This window comes from Peromyscus maniculatus, chromosome 11 (assembly GCF_049852395.1).
Source record: "Peromyscus maniculatus bairdii isolate BWxNUB_F1_BW_parent chromosome 11, HU_Pman_BW_mat_3.1, whole genome shotgun sequence".
NCBI lineage: Eukaryota > Metazoa > Chordata > Mammalia > Rodentia > Cricetidae > Peromyscus > Peromyscus maniculatus.
Window position 1 is genome coordinate 29,438,482 of NC_134862.1, and position 16,831 is coordinate 29,455,312.

The 16,831-nt window shown below is 40.9% G+C and overlaps 1 protein-coding gene and 1 non-coding gene across 14 annotated transcripts in view; both read right to left on the reverse strand.

Annotated features, from left to right (window-relative positions):
* Epb41l5 (erythrocyte membrane protein band 4.1 like 5) overlaps window positions 1-16,831 on the reverse strand; it is a 127,636-nt gene that overhangs the window by 74,297 nt on the left and 36,508 nt on the right. For all 13 annotated transcript variants that reach the window (XR_013043194.1, XR_013043195.1, XM_042257991.2 and 10 more), the window contains 5 exons: window positions 12,871-13,040; window positions 11,581-11,687; window positions 9,698-9,725; window positions 2,335-2,374; window positions 1,849-1,964 (listed from right to left, as the gene is read on the reverse strand). Coding sequence is in view for 11 of the 13 variants with exons in the window: in XM_042257991.2 (XP_042113925.1) it covers window positions 1,849-1,964; window positions 2,335-2,374; window positions 9,698-9,725; window positions 11,581-11,687; window positions 12,871-13,040 (461 nt within the window). In the remaining 2 variants the exon portion in view is untranslated. The remainder of the gene's footprint in view (window positions 1-1,848; window positions 1,965-2,334; window positions 2,375-9,697; window positions 9,726-11,580; window positions 11,688-12,870; window positions 13,041-16,831) is intronic.
* Window positions 11,840-11,946, reverse strand: LOC121821475 (U6 spliceosomal RNA). Its single transcript, XR_006062296.1, has one exon. It is a non-coding gene; the product is annotated as a U6 spliceosomal RNA (small nuclear RNA).

A 16,831-nucleotide genomic window follows, 5' to 3' on the forward strand; every position in this document is an offset into this window, starting at 1 on the left:
GAGACTACAGGCATGCTTTATTTTGTTTTGAGATATGGCTACTTGTTGCTCAGGCTGGACTCAAATCCCAGGACGCAATAGACTTAGTCTCAGCCTCTCAAGCACTGTCATCTGGCTTCTTGTTAATAAACAATTTATGTGACATGAAATAGCTTAACAAATTCTCATACTGACATTAAATCATTCACCTAGTTAATGGTTTCATTAAAGATATCGGGAAACAAGCTGAAGACGTCAACAGGAAATGGGTTTAAATTAAATTGGCTCCAAATCATCTGCCAGAAGTAGGATGTTCCACATTCTGTGCTGCCGCCCAGTCATCAGTCTCCAAACTTTGTTCCCATTTCTACAGGAGGACTGTTTCAGACCTGAAATCCAAGCATGCAGAAACAGAGGCAGACTGCACTGTAATGAAGGCTGGAGAGTCACTAGCTCTAAGCCATATCAGCTGCACGTTCAGTTCCTGAACATGCAGGAACTGGGTGCCCTGCTGACAGACTCGGAGGCTCCTCAGGTGTTCAGGGTTGTCTCTACTCCACTCCATCAGAGGAGGTGTCAGCACAACCATGTGTAGAAAGAGGATACACAGCTCCAAGTTTGTTCATTTCTCTTCAAACTCAAATTCAATATTCTCTCTAAAGGCTACACCAAAGGAACTGGTAGTGCCTAACAAATCAAATTAAACAGCTTTAAATATGCACTCATTAAAATGGAATTCAATAAAGACAGAGTCATAACAGGATATAAACTAATCAGGTTCTCACTTGGTATTAAAGAAAGACATGTGTCCATTATGACAGTTCTTTTGCAGTTGAAGTCTGGTTACTGTCTTCGTGTGACGATGGACTTCAGTGGCACATTAAAGAGATGGTGCGTAGCTGCTTGCTGGCCTCTTATCTTCAGCAAGAAACGGAAACTTACAATGTCCTAAAGACTAAAACCGGACATTTGTAGGCCTCATCTGTCACCCTTTTGGTATGTACATATGCATACATACCTAAATACACTATATTATATTCCTATATATATATATATATACTTACTACAAAAGGACAAAACAAGGGAGAAAATCCTCCTCAATTTTAACTGCATGTTATCTGGGACTGAAATAAAATACATCCAACCATCACAGCAAAGCAACCTGCCGTTAGTTAAGCCAACAATACCAGTGAAAGGAGTGCATAGCACAGACCAGAGACAGTCACCAACCACTGCTGACCCACCACCATGAAGGAAGAACCGGCTGCACAGAAAGCTGACCCAAACCTTGAGATCACCACAGACACTCATCAAGTTCCAGCTATTAACAAACTAAGAGCAAGAGAAAGAGAGAAATACCATGAATCATCCAAGTGCATCCAATAAACAGACAGAAAGCTTGAACAGATGAAACATCCATAGGACCACTGGGCCCAAATAATTTCCAACGAACCCTCCCCAAGCCACAGAGCTTTCTAGGAAAGCACAAACCCAACTGATTAAATCCAACAAGCCACAAAGTATCCATATTTGTGAATTTACCATTTACATAAATAGCTTTACTTTCATTGAATTATTTCTCTAGTTCCCCAAACTGGAATATTTTTCTTTTTTTTTTTCAGACTTGAATCAATCACTCCAGATCACATTAATGAAAGTAAAGCTGTCTTATCTTCTGCCTCCAGACAACTGTCCTCCCTTCTCATCTACAAACCTTATGCTCACCATCCCTGACTGCTCCGTCTGCTCCTTTTCAGTTCACAAATATGAATAATTTGTTTTCAATCAATTAAAGTGCTTCAAGATTATAGCTTAAAAGTTCAGAATATAATTATGCAAGAAAGATTTTGGTGTAGGAAGTTAACAAACCATTTTCTGTCGTGTTGGTTTACTGCAGAATTCTGTGGAAGATTCTCTATCTCCACCAGCACCGAACCAGAAGATGAGGAAGAAGTCACAGGCACAGGAGACCTCATACTCCAAGCCTTGGGGCAAAAATTATAAAAGTCATTTGTTTTGCCTATAAGTAAGGTCAAATATTAACAAACAGAAATACTAATGCCAAGAAATACAACATTAAAATGGAGTGCCATCTATATAGTACATAAATATAATTAAATGTTTGAATTTTAATACACTAATTTTAGATAGTAAATAAACATTCACAACGTACTGATGCCCCAGAGTTATAGGGACAGAAAATACAAACCATCAGTTTCTTAGTAAAACAAGGGAAGTGTTGGGGGTAAGAAATATACAAAACTTGTAATATCATACACTACAAAAATCCCATTAATACATGACAGTCAAATTAATTATGTGCTCTGGTGTCTTAGGAACTCACTATTGTCTTACCTGTTGGGAGTCATTATTCTGGGTTGAAGCATTATGAACACTATAATGAAAAAAAAAAAACCCTATTAAAAAAACCTATATGTAAGGATTTGGAGGGAAGAAAGAGGAGCAATGCAATTAAAATACAACCTTAAAAAAAAAAAAAGCTAACCAAATGAACATGTATATAGACCCAAATCGGAACAGAATTGATTATAAACTGTTTCCTTAAAATGTATGTAAAGGGGCTGGAGAGACAGCTCGGGGTTGGCTGCTCTTCTGGAGGACACGGGTTTAATTCCCAGCACCCACATGACAGCTCGCAACTGTATGAAACTCCAGTTCCAGGGGATCTGACACCTTCACACCAATGCACATAAAATAAAATTTTAAAAAATGTATTTAAAGTAAGCTCAACAAAGTTTAAAAATACATATCTAACTTGTACATTAAAGTTTGAAATAGTTTGCATAGTTTGAAATTTTTTCATGGAATCAATACCAGTGATATCTTGTGTTTATGAATTCATCCATATAAATATATATCTTAGATATCTTTAAGGTATTAATCCATGTTTAGAAATTGAATTGTTGTGTCACTGAGAAAATGAAATCCAAAAGCATAATTGTGTAGTCTTTTGATAAGTTTGACATATGTATACATACACATAAAGTTTGCCTGTTATTTTACATTAACTTTTATTTTTAATGTTGTATATGCATAATTATAATTTGTCTTTTTATTACTACCAATAAAATAAAGCATTATAGGTTTTAAAAAACCCTACATATAAAATTCTAGATTATTACTTTCTTTCTAATTTTTTGTCTTTTTGAAATAGGGTCTCATTACATAATTCTGGCTGATCTGGAACTTGATATGTAGACCAGTCTGGCCTCAAACTCAGATCTATCTGCCACTGCCTTTGGAGTGCTGAGATCAGAGACATGTGACAAGATGCTTTACTTTCTAAGATTATATATACACCATTCAAAGCAGCACCAACATTGTTACTGTTTTGTTTCCAGCTAAATTGTTTTGATGCTTCCTCAAGCTGCAATTGTCATAGTTACTATCAAACACCTGCTTTTCTATGGCTATTTATATTTTCCATATATACACCTTTTAATTGCACCTTACATTACCAGTAATCTCAACACGTGCCTATGAGGTGCCTTGAGCCAAACAGGGCATTGAGCATTCCCATCCTAGTATCATTTATATTTAGAACCTTCAAATTTCTCTTCTAGATCTTCATGAAGAGTTTTAGAAAGTCCATATAACCTAACTCAGTCATTCTCAACCTTCCTAATGCTGTGGCCCTTTAATACAGTTCCTCATATTGTAGTGACCCCAACCATAAATTTATTTTGTTGTTACTTCTTAACTGTAATTTTGCTACTGTTATGAATCATAATGTAAATATCTGATATACAGGATATCTGATATACAACCCCTGTGAAAGGGTCATTTGACCCCCAAAGGAGTTGTGACGCACAGGTTGAGAACCTAACTGGAAGAACCTAATTGGTCTTCCTTCCCATATCTGATTTTTTTTGTTTTGTTTTGTTTTGTTTTTTTTTGAGACAGGGTTTCTCTGTGTAGTTTTGGTGCCTGTCCTAGAACTCACTCCATACACCAGGCTGGCCTCGAACTCACAGAGATCCACCTGCCTCTACTTCCCAAGTGCTGGGATTAAAGGCGTGCCCCACCACCGCCTGACCCATATCTGGTTTTTTTTTTTTTGGTTTTTCGAGACAGGGTTTCTCTGTGTAGCTTTGCGCCTTTCCTGGAACTCACTTGGTAGTCCAGGCTGGCCTCGAACTCACAGAGATCCACCTGCCTCTGCCTCCCGAGTGCTGGGATTAAAGGCGTGCGCCACCACTGCCCGGCTTCCCATATCTGATTTTTAATGTTATTTCATTTATTTATTTATTTATTTATTTATTCATTCATTCATGTATGTATGTATGTATGTATGTATGTATGTATGTATGTATCTATCTATCTATCTATCTATCTATTTATCTATCTATCTATTTTTGGTTTTTCAAGACAAGGTTTTTCTCTGTAGCCTTGGCTGTCCTGGAACTCACTCTGTAGACCATGCTTGCCTCATACTCACAGATATCTACCTGCGTCTGCATCTTAAGTGTTGGGATTAAAGGTGTGTGCCATCCCCGCCTGTCTAGTTTTTTAAATTAATAATTCTATGTCACTTACAGCCTGTTTGTGAAGTACTCAGTTTTATATAATTCGTGCGAACTGTTCTACTTAGCACAGGAAAGACAGTAATGGGACTCAAGCTTTGTCACAAGCATCGCACCTTTGCAGAACATCCTTTATTCAAAATCACATGAAGGTAGGAAGGTTTAAACGTTCACTTTGTTTGGAGGTCAGGACAACTGGCCGGAGGTTCTCCCCCTCCACCACATGGGTCCTGAGGACTGAACTCAGGGCATCAGGCTCTGGGGCAGGTACCTTTATCCACTGACTTATCTCATCATCCCTCACTTAAAAAACAATTCATTCTACTTCTATTTGTGTGTGTGTGTGTGTGTGTGTGTGTGTGTGTGTGTGTGTATGTATCCATGTGTGCACACATGTATGAGGGTACCTGAAGAGGCCAGAGAAGCCTTGGATCCCTTGGGTAGTTGTGAGTTGTCCAATGAGGAAGTTGGGAATCAAACGAATTCTCTGGAGAACAGCCAGCATGCTTAATCACTGAATCTCAATTATTCTTTTATTACTGACTTTTAAGTGTTGAATTTCCAGGAGACCCGAGTCTGATTCCCAGCTCCCTCTTCCCAGACTATAGTATTCTGGTGAAAGTGACCTCCTAGTCCGCACATTAAATCTCACCAAGCCTCCTTGGAGCAGCAATTAGCCTCAATGAATCTACGGTTCCTTTGTTACTTTCAAACATTTCTTTCATCTGTGAATAACTTCAGTAACAACAACAAATTCAAACAATTTAAACTTGAGAAAAATATCTCTCATAATAAGCCATATTAACTAAATCAAAGCTTCCTGTTTAGAATAATATGAAATGTAAAAAACATTACTTTTTTCATAACTTCTTAATAATTAAAAAGTAGGGCTGGTATGTAGCTCACTGGCAGAATGCTTGTCTAGCATCCAGGAGGCCCTGGGTTTGATGTTTAATACTACAAAGACAGAAATCAACAAATAAAGCATCATTAACGAAGAGACAATTGAAGTTAATTCAAGACATTTGATGAAGGGACCAGAATTCGGCACAAGACACCGTGAGACCAAGTTCCCAGCACTAAGGAGATTTATTCGCCCCAGAGGGACGAAGTGCAGGGAATAAGAGACAAAGACAGGAGCTAGAGGACAAGGAAGAAGGGAAAGGAACAAAGGAGAGGGGAAGGGGTGTCTGTCCTGGCGGGGACATAGGGCTGCTTCTATATACCGGGGAGACAGACGCGGTACACATGAAAATGGCTGTTCAGAAAGGGAAAGGGAAAGAAACCCTGTGTTAGGATGAGGTGTTTAGTTTTAATTGGGCATGTTAATTAGGGCAGCCAAAGGGGGCTTTGGATTGCTGGACTTCAATGCTTTGATAGTCAGCCTCAGGGGGAGGAAGGAGCCAAATAAGGGAACAGACCCTGTGGCTGGCTTCAGGAGTGTAACGTAGCAGCTTTTAGCAAGGCAGGGGAACTGGGGAGCAGGGCAAGGCCCTCCAGAGCCATGCTTGTCATGCTCTGGCTGGCTGGGTTCCCTTGCACTTGATTTGTGAACTTGATCAGAAGTGTATGTTCTATTCGGAGCATCTTGGAGAAGGGCTTTGTAAAGGGCCACATGCAGTAACCGACCCTTTTCACTCATATATAGCCTCTGCTTAATTTCCTTCCTCTGTCCTGGCTCTCCGCTGCCTTAACCCAGGTAGGACAGCATATGCCTACAGTCCCACCGCTCAGTTAGAAGGACGCTCAGGGAGGAGAGTGTCTTGAGTTCAGGTGGTCGGGCTAGCCTGTGCAGCATACCAAGGCCTCTTCATTTAGAAAAAGAAAACACATTAGTAACTATGAACATCAACTATCCTTTAAAACACTACCTTTTCTTCATGTACTTCTAGTCCATGCTCACAAGGAGAGACTGACACCAGCAATTTACAAACCTGTTATTCAAACTGGTATATTTTATGAAACAGCAAAGTACAAGGTCGAGAAATGTTCTCGGTCAAATAGACCCTATAAAAAAAGGCACTGTTCTCCAGTCCACTGGAGCAAAACCATCCATGCGAACAGAACGGCAAGGGTAAGAGCGAAGGGCATGCATGCCAGTCCAAACTCAGGTTGTCCTGAGATTGTATGAAAGAAAGAGAGGTACCTAGTAACCTTCAGGGCCGGGGGGGGGGGGGGGGGGGCTGTCTCACCATTTAACTTCTGAAAGCCTATTACAAACACACCACATACACGTAAGTGTATGTGTCCTTGGAGGCCAACTCAGATCATCTGGAGCTGTGAGCCACTCAACTTAGTCTTTTATAATCTTTGAGATTATAATTATACCATTTCTCCCTCCAAAGGGCCATCAGTAGCCTGTTTCTGTGGTCTTCTAGAGTCAGAAGCATCACTAATGAAGAGACGTTTACCCACTGAAGTAAAACTGACTCCAATTCCGGAAAAGAGACCATGCTTATACTCACTACGCTCTGATTAGAAACTTGTATTTCAGAACATCTTAGAGAAAGGACTTTAACTTTGCAAATAAAAACCTTAATTGTTCAACATCATATCACTGCTTAAATATTTTCTTTATTTCTACTACTTTCGTGGCATATCTTTAAGGTGAAATGTCATGTCCTAGTCTGTTCCAAGAAAGCAAGACACGATCTACTAAATAAACACCATTTAAAAAAACACAGAGAGCTAATATGCCTCGTCAATTTCCTCGTAAGAACAGTTTCTAAATAATTCAAAAGAAAAACAAAAACAAAAAATCCAAAGCACAGAGCCAAGAAAGGCACAAAAATGCACTTTTTAATCTGAAGTTTTCAGTAGAAACCCTCGCTTCCTCCCAACTCCTTACTCATTTTAGTCTTAACAGCATCAAGAGTCCTTGTTCCCAGCAGCCACGTGTTTCTGTAATGGGTCACTAATCACAAGCAGGCTCCAACAGTTTTAAGTGAAGAAAACTGAACAGGAAAATTCCGAGGCTGGAAAGACGGCTTAGCAGGTCAAGGCACTTGCTGCCAAGACCAACACCTGTCATGAGGAGTGCAATCCCTAGAACCCATGAGGTGCAGCTCTTCTAAGCTGTCCTCTACCCTCCACACGGGTACTGGGGTACATGCACAACTACACACTAAACATGCACTGCTACAACTAGACCCACCAAATAAATAAACAAATGTAATAAACATTTCTTTTACAGTATAGTTGACTACTCAGTATCTGAAAATAACAAACCTCTTTTGATTGAAGAATTTCTAATTCAGACAGACAGACAGACCTATCCACCCCCACCCCACACAAAGGTATATTTGCATGTATATTCTGAATCTGATTTTATTACAATAATTAAATTTATATAATATATAAAAATTCACAACACATATAGAATTACAATATAATTTATAAATTATATAAGATTTAATAATGATAATAATGACAGTTGTTATTATTACTATGTCTTTTTTGAGACAAGGTTTTACTCAAGTAGACCAGGCTGGCCTCAGACTCATTCAGATCCAAATCCGCCTGCGTCTGCCTCCTAAGTGCTGAGATTAAAGGCATGTGTAATAAGCATTCTGGGAGACACTAATACATACTATTAAAATGAATGGAGCCACTAGGATCAAGTCTTAACACATTTAAAGGAACTAAAATAATATACAACACACTTTGTAACCAAAAAAAAAAAAAAAAAAAGAAAATTTAAGATATTCACACATATGGGGAAATTAGGCAATATATTCCTGAGTAACCAACATGGATTAAAAAACAATGTGGGATGAACCAAAAAATGTAAACCCAACATACCAAGATTTACAGGATACAATTAAATGTGCTCAAGGGGAACTTGACAGCTGGAAGCTTATGGCAGATGTGGTTAGTTCAGGCCAGCAATCCCAGCAGTAGGAAGGCTGGAGCACCAGGATCTGGAGTTCAAATTTAGTCAGGGTACACAGCAAGCTTGAGATCAGCCTGGCCCGATGAGACCATCTCAAAAACATGAAAAATAAACAAAAGTCTCAAGTGACCTAACCCCACCCTAAGATAACATAAAGAATAAGAAATTGGGTGTGTTGGTGCATCCTTCTAAACCCCAGCACTCTGAAGGTAAAGCAGAAAGACTCCAAGTGTAAGGCTAGTGTGGGTCCTCTTAAGATCTTGTTTCAAACAACTAAGAAACAGGCTAGGCCTGGTGGGCAAGCTCAGAGTTCCAGGCCAGCCAGAGCTGCAAAGTGAGACTGTCTCAGACACAAACTGAAAGCAGGACAAAGAAGCAATCCCAGGATGTAGCTCTGTGGGAGAGCACCTGCCCATCTAGCACACATAAGGTCCTGGGGGACAAAAAAACAAGAAGGAAGGCAGGCAGAAGTAGCCAGACCAAACGACATCTTAAGTAAGAAGAAGAAACAGGTATTAGAGCACGAATTAATGAAAGGCTAACAAACCGACCAATACTCAGCTGGACTAAGAAAAAAGGAAGAAATCAGTTAAAATGAGAAAGGAATCAGGTATAACACAATTGATCTTATAGAAAAAAGACTGGAAAAATATGAATTACATTCCCAGGAATTAAGATAGCCTAAAACATATGTCTACAAGAGGTGACTGAATTAAGAATTTAAAAATCAGACTAGAGATAATCCAGGTTAGATGACTTTGATGAATACTGTCACAGTGTTAAGAAAGAGTTCCTATCAATTCCTTACAAACTCTTCTCAAAAAACAGGAGAGGAAGGACTATTTACCAACTTATTTTGTGAGATGATGAATCGCTCTCATACCAAAACTGGAAAAGGAGTCTAAGAAACGCACGGACAGACACCTCTGATGAATATAGACACAGAGATCAACAAATACTAGCAAGCCAGAGCCAGTAACATGGAAGTGAGAGTCATATACCATGACTGAGTGCAATTCATCCCAGAATCAAATTGCTTTTGCCATTCTCCATATAACATAGCTACTCCCACCCTACTACTCTACTCCTGTAAGCAGCTTAACTGTTCTGAATGTCACTTTTATTGGTGTTTTTTTGTTCCCTATTCTCCTCCCAATGCCTATGAAAAACCTGACATTTGGCAAGGTTTTCAACAAATATTTGTTTAACTAATTATAGCAGCTATATAAATTGCACAACTATGAAAATCGTCTCAGTTCCTACATTGCAAGGCATTACTCACCCAAGATCTTCAGGTTTTGTTGTGCTTGCTGACAAGAGAAAAGATAACATCTTATTAGTCCACCCCGCATGACAAATTGCTGCAGTATTCAAAGTAAATCCATGACTAACTGTGAAAACACACACAGGCTGTGCTGCAGGTCAGACCAGTAAGGCCAGCAGCAGCTACTTCTGATTTTCAATAAAACACTGTGGGCATCTATTCTTTTCTTTCCCGGGCTTTCACTTTTGTTTATGTGGACCTGAATGTGTCTGTGTGGCTGGCTATGTGCACAAGACCACAGGTTCCCCTGGAGCTCAGAAGAGAGCTGGGGTTACGGGTCCTTTGAGCCACTTGATGTGGGAGCTGGAACCAAACTTGGGTCTTCTGCAAGGGCAGTACACTCTCTTAACTGCTGAGCCATCTCTCCAGCTCAACATCATTCATTTAAAAGTTCCATTAAAAATGTATTGTTGTGTGCATGTCAGTACCACAGAGCATGCACAAGAGCAAGGACAATTCATGGGAGTCCATTCTCTCTTTTCAAACCAATGTGGGTCCTGGGGATCAAACGCAGGTCATCAGGCATAGCGACCAGCAACTTGACTCATGAGCCAAACTGCTGGTTCACATCTGTTCTTTTAAACTAACTTCTTATAAGCCTCCTGGATGAAGGAACTGACTCTGAATTGTGACAGTTGAAAAGACGAGGTAACAGGGCTCTGAGCCATCCCTGAACTATTGGAATCTATAGCTATATACTTGACTCTATGAGCACACAGAGTGAGTATGGACCAGTCAGAAGAACCAGGCAACAGCAGCACGGCCGCCCTCAGACCGCGGCGTGTTTTGTACAACACTGACCCGGCAGCAGACACGCCCACCCAACTGTGTTTTAGAAGTTCAAGTCTGGAACCTAACACAAGCTTTAGTTTACTTTGTTCATGGAAACCATGCTTTCCTTACACAGGTGAAGGATCTTAAGTGGCAGATAACATTTATGAATTTGTAAACATCTATAAATATCTATGCATGACAGATACCGATAATTAAAAATTTAAATTTGATTTAGTAGAATTTCTAACAGTAAATTACAATATGGAACAGTATCATTCACTCATTTTTATACTGTTTTCCTGAGTGTCTCTGGGTGGGATGTGTGGGGGTCAGCAGATAACTTTGTGGAGTCTGTTTTCTTTTACTATGTGGTCCTGGAGACTGAACTTAGGTCAGTCCCACTGGGCAGCAAGCACCTTAAAAAGTGCCTTTATCTCATCAGCCTAATATGAATAATTTTTGCTGAAAAATTCTTTGGGGCTGGAACGATGACTCAGAGGTTAAGAGTATTTGCTGCTCTTGCAGAGGACCTGGTTCAAGTCTCAGCAGCCACATGGTGGCTCACAACTGTCTCTAACTCCAGTTCCAGAGCACTGGCCTTCACATGGTTCATAAGATGGCACACATGCACACATGCATGCACACACCCTCTCCCCTACAAAATAATCAATTTAATTTACTCATTACATGCTAATATTAAAAACCATTCAAGCTGGGGCGGTGGTGGTGCACACCTTTAATCCCAGCACTTGGGACGCAGAGCCAGGCGGATCTCTGTGAGTTCGAGGCCAGCCTGGTCTACAGAGCGAGATCCAGGAAAGCTACACAGAGAAACCCTGTCTCAAAAAACCAAAAAACTGCTCTAGTACAGACATACTAAAAAGAAAAACTAAGTGCAAACAAAAACACTGCTCTTGTCATCTGAACTGGGCTACTATCAAGTTTACTCCCAGCTAGATACAGAAGCCGTCATAATGAACAGGCGGCTTCCTCTCCAGCAAACAAGGAGTGCTAGCACATGAAGACGGGCAGGAAGGACAGGCCTTTGGAACAGGGCTGCACGTCACCTTTCATTTGGAGGGTCCGCCGGGAGTATCGCTTACTGGGCCTTCTTTCAAAGGAGGTTGATCTTCTTGCTTTGTTAGTTTTTGTGGTCTGATATTCTGTTTTTCCACTAAAATAAAAGAGGCAAGTCAACGGTAAGACAATGTAAGGCAACCAGCACAGGGGTAAGATGTCTGCACTCAGATTATCCTGCGAAGAAGCATCCAGAAGGGAACTACTACCCATAGTTCTGCTTTTTCTCTTTACCAAATTTTTTTTTTTTAAAATATGGAACACTTCACGAATTTGTGTGTCATCCTTGTTCAGGGGCCATGCTAATCTTCTCTGTATCGTTCCAATTTTAGTATATGTGCTGCCGAAGCGAGCACCCAAATATTTTTTTTTTTTTTAATTCCCCAGGCTTTGGTAAAATATGTAACATTAATAATAGAGGATTTCTCCTAAGCATGTGTATCACCTACAAACATATTAAACCATGAGAGAATGCCCAAGCTCTCAGGGAAGCAACCTCTAATTTCCTAACCACATGAATCAATGCAAAATGTGTAATCCAAAACAAGATTTCTCGTGAATTCTCCTTCTGTGGTCCTGTGGATTTAACTGCAGGCCTTATACATGGCAGCAGGCACTCTACCAATGGGCTATGTCCTCAGCCCTAACTCCAGTTACTTTTTCTGTATTTCCACAAAGATTGTCCAGAAACGTTTACAAACTGCTCTTGTACTTCTTAGAAGGACACCTCAGCATTCTGACATGGGTAGAACAGGAATTCTCGGGAAGTTCCCTGTGACTGCCGTGCTCTATACCGGGCCCTCTCAGCCCTTCTTTAAATGAGTCCACAGACATGCTGCAGACTCACCCTGACCAGCTACGCAGACATAACATGAACTGCAACATTTCAAATTCATGACAAAGGAGCCAGTAAGAGCAACTGGTCTTTAGGTTTATAGAGAACCAAAGGATTATTCATACTAATATCCCATACATTTTTCTGTATGAGAGCAACCTGAATGGAGTGTTGTTATATAAATTTTGTTATATAAATTTAAATTGTGGCTTGATTATTATATATAAAATGTGTCAATATATAAATCAATAATATGACTTATTTCCCATCTACTCAAGAAATTATTATCAATAATATTACATCTTTAAAAATTTTGGCCAATAAATATCTTTGGCAACATACTTTATTTCTCTGTCTTGATTTCTGCCTCAGTAAAATTAGTGTTGGCTTAACTTTTCTGGCCTGTAAGCAAGAGGGGGTGATGTCCAAACTTAGGGAAATTAACCTGTATCGAAACCGCGATCCTAGGCGAATGAATCCTGACCGATGAGCACTCTTTTGGACAGGTCCTCGGAGACGAAAGAAGGCATGGTGCTCCACGGCGCATTTCCATAAGTGTTTGCAGGCCTTTGGATGATCTAGTCTAAAGACAAAGGTATGCTCTTGTTCTTTACCCTGGAAGAGACAAAGTGCTGTTTATGAAGTCAGTCATGTCTCCCATTTCGGCAATACAAATACAACCATACCAATACCAAAAGGCAGACACGATGTGGTGAATGCCTATAATCCCAGCAACCGGGAGGAATGCCACCAGGTCAGGCCAGCATGGCATACACAGTAAGTGCCAGGCCAGCATGGCATACACAGTAAGTGCCAGGCCAGCTGGACTACAGAGTGAGACTTTGTCTTGAAATAAAACAGTGCAGAAAAGTAATAACAAAGGTCCTAGAGAGATGGCTCGGTGGTTGAGAGTAGGCAAAGCTCTTTCAGGACACATTTGGCTCCCGGCACCCACAGACAGCTCACAACAGCCTATAAATCCAGCTCTACAAGATCTCATGTCTTCAAGGTCATCTGCACTAACCACCCACCCACACCCTATACACATAATTACAAATAAAAAAAACCGCCAGGTGGTGGTGGTGGCACACGGTGCACGCCTTTAATCCCAGCATTGGGAGGCAGAGTCAGGCGGATCTGTGAGTTCGAGGACAGCCTGGGCTACAGAGTGAATTTCAGGACAGACACCAAAACTACACAGAGAAACCCTGTCTTGAAAAAAACCAAATAAATAAAATAAAATAAACCTTAAAAAATAAAAAAAGCATCTAATTTGCTCTCTGAAACCGTTTAGGGATGGGCAAGTATGGTGCTGGCCACCTAGTCTTGTCCAGTAGGTGAGTTTCAGGTCCAGTAGAGACCCTGTTCCAAAACATTAGGGTGGAGAGTAATCAGTATCCAATACATGGAGAGTAATCAGTATCCAATATCTGGCCCCATCAACACATACACACGTTCACCTCCATGCACACTTCCATATGGGCAAGTATATATGAAAGACCCCTACTCCATTATGAGGACATGGGGCGTTGGGCCGATGTAATGCCCCCCCCCCCCATAACTTAGCCTAAGAAACGCCATTCTAAAGGAATCAAAAAATCAGGAGTTCACAGCCGTAGCCAGCCACCCGGCCTTGACAGAGATAACTATGGCCAGCCATCCAGCCTTGAGAGAGATAACTGTGGTCGGCAGCCTTGGGAGAAAGACAGTTGAGTCAAATCAGGATATTTTATGGCTGGCCCCCTGGCCTTGAGGAATAAACAGCTGGCCTGGGCAAGGCCAAATCAGCCACACACATACGACCCCAAGTTCACCCTGGCCTTCTTTGAAACAACCAATAGGAACCCTGTAACTATGCTTCTCGCTTCTGTAACCGCGCCTCTGCCCCTGGGATCCCATAAAAAGTCCCCCTTGCCCTAGGAAAGGGGCGCAAGTCCTCCGAGAGACTTCGCCCCAGGTACCTGGTCTAAATAAACCCTCTTGCTTTTGCATCTGATCTGTGGTTTCGGTGTGTTCCTTGGGTTTGGGGTCTCTCCCGGAGGAAGATCTCAGCTGGGGGTCTTTCATATACAACACTCATGAAAAGCCCAGAAGCCATTAAAAAAAAATCATGTGCTATGATGGGTGTGGCAGCAATATACCTTTGGTCCAAGCACTTGGGAGGCAGAGGAAGGCAAATCTCTGAGTTCAAAGCCAGCCTTGTCTACACAGAGACCCTCTGTCTCAGAAAATAAAACAAAAACAAAAACAAAACCCCAAACAAAACAAAACAAAAACCCCCAGACAAAACCCAACTCTTTCAGCTGTAGTGAGTGTGGTACCATATGCTTGGAATGCCAGCACTGAGAAGGCTGAGGGAAGAAAAGGGGGGTTCAGGAACAAGACTAGAAAGCAGACAGTGACCCAGAAAGACAAACACGGTTTGTGCTCACTACAAGTGGGTATTAGCTGGAAAGTAAAGGATAATCATGCTACAATACACAGACCTAGGTAGGTAACAAGGAGGGCTGGGAGGGAGGGCGGGGAAGGGGGACGACGACAACGACATGAATCTCCCTGGGAAGGCAAAATAGAATCGATTTCACAGGTGGACCAGGGGCGGGTCGGGTCAGGATGGTAACAGGAGGGATGGGGTAGGGGTTGGAGGAAGAGAGTACTGGGAGAGATGACTGGAACCGGGGGGGGGGGGGGGAGCATTTGGGGGGCGGGGAGTAGAAACCTACTGCAATGGAAACACCCTGAAATCTACGAGGAAGTCCCTAACAAAGACTCCTAGTAATGATCTTCTGTTACATCTTCTGTAACCAGGGAAGACTTCCAATGCAGGGATTGGGACCAACCCAGGCACAAAACCTTTGACCAGTTACAATTTGTCCGCCTACAAGATGTGCTGGGGTAAAGCGGTGCAGAACTTGTGGGAGTGGCCAACCAATGATCGATCCAACTTGAGACCCATGCCAGAGAGGGAGCCCACAAATGACACTGCCTGAAGGGCTAGGACCCAGAGGCTAGACAGCCCAGAGACCTAGGACAGAATCAAACCAGAACTGGCGGGAAAAAAGAGATTCCTAATGTTATTCTGCTAATGATATTCTGCTCTAATTGTAGACTGGAGCCTCACATAATCATCATCAGAGTCACTTCATCCAGCAACTGATGAAAACAGATGCAGAGACCACAGCCAAACATTAGCTCAGGGAATCCTGAGGAAGAGGAGGAGGAAGGGTTGTAGGACCCAGAGGGGTCAAGGATACCACAAGAACACAGCCCACAGAATCAACTAACAGGGGCTCAAAGGGGATCACAGAGACTGAACTGTTCTGTAAATTCCTAGGAACTAAGCAAAATACAAATCTAAAATACCAGTCAAAAAACAACAAAATAGAACTCGGGATCTTTGTATCTTCTGTTTTTTGTTTTATGAAACACATCTAGGGAAATGTAAACAGGGGGAATAAAATCAAAATCATCCCAAATGAAAACTACCTCACACAACAGATACAGCAGTTTGAAATACTATCAAAACAAATAAAAAATGGAGGAATGGGAGAACCAGTGGGGAGGCAAGGAGGGGCGGATTTGATGAAAACACTCACACACAGATAGGAAAGTCTCAAATACAAAATTTCTTTTTAAAAACTCACACATAAAACTATTACCATATCAAAAATTCATTTATTGTATCATAAAGTTCTTTCATATCAATTCTGTTTTTTTTCGGTTATGTATCATTTTTATGCATGAAATGATGTCATGAGCTAAGTGTCTATTCTGCAGCCTTGCCAAGATCGTGTAATCCTATATTACCACTAATCAACAACACTATTAAAAGAACTTCTCCACTAGGCAATCCGCTGCACTCAAACTCCCCCAAGAATATAAATGTTTCTCTTTCATTCCATGAAGTAAAAACCATCACACTATATCAGCCACAAAAATTCCTTTTCTGTTTGATAAATGAACAGGTTTAGTTGTAACAAGAAAAGATAATCAAAAGTGCACTGATTAAAAAGCAATGCTTCCCATTAACCGATTTTCTGATAAACTATCATTTCACTTATCTAAGATCAAAAAACTCAGAGACGGTTTTATAAAAGTGACCTGTCTAATGCCCATATTAAAAAATTTTAAAAAGCATAGCCATCTAGGGCCTCACCTTAAGCTATAGTCTTACTCTTTTGGCTAGTTACTATATTTAATCAGGTCTACATATATCCTCAATAACTACAGAGAAATGGAAGAAGGTTACTATTACAATACAATATACTACTTATCTGGTCTCCAACTTAAAACAGTAAGAATCTATAAAAATCTAATATCTGCAAAACTTCAAAAAAAGTGATACAACTTGACTGTTGCCTACTGCTTATCACATCTATAAGTACAACCAAAAAGTCAATTAAAAG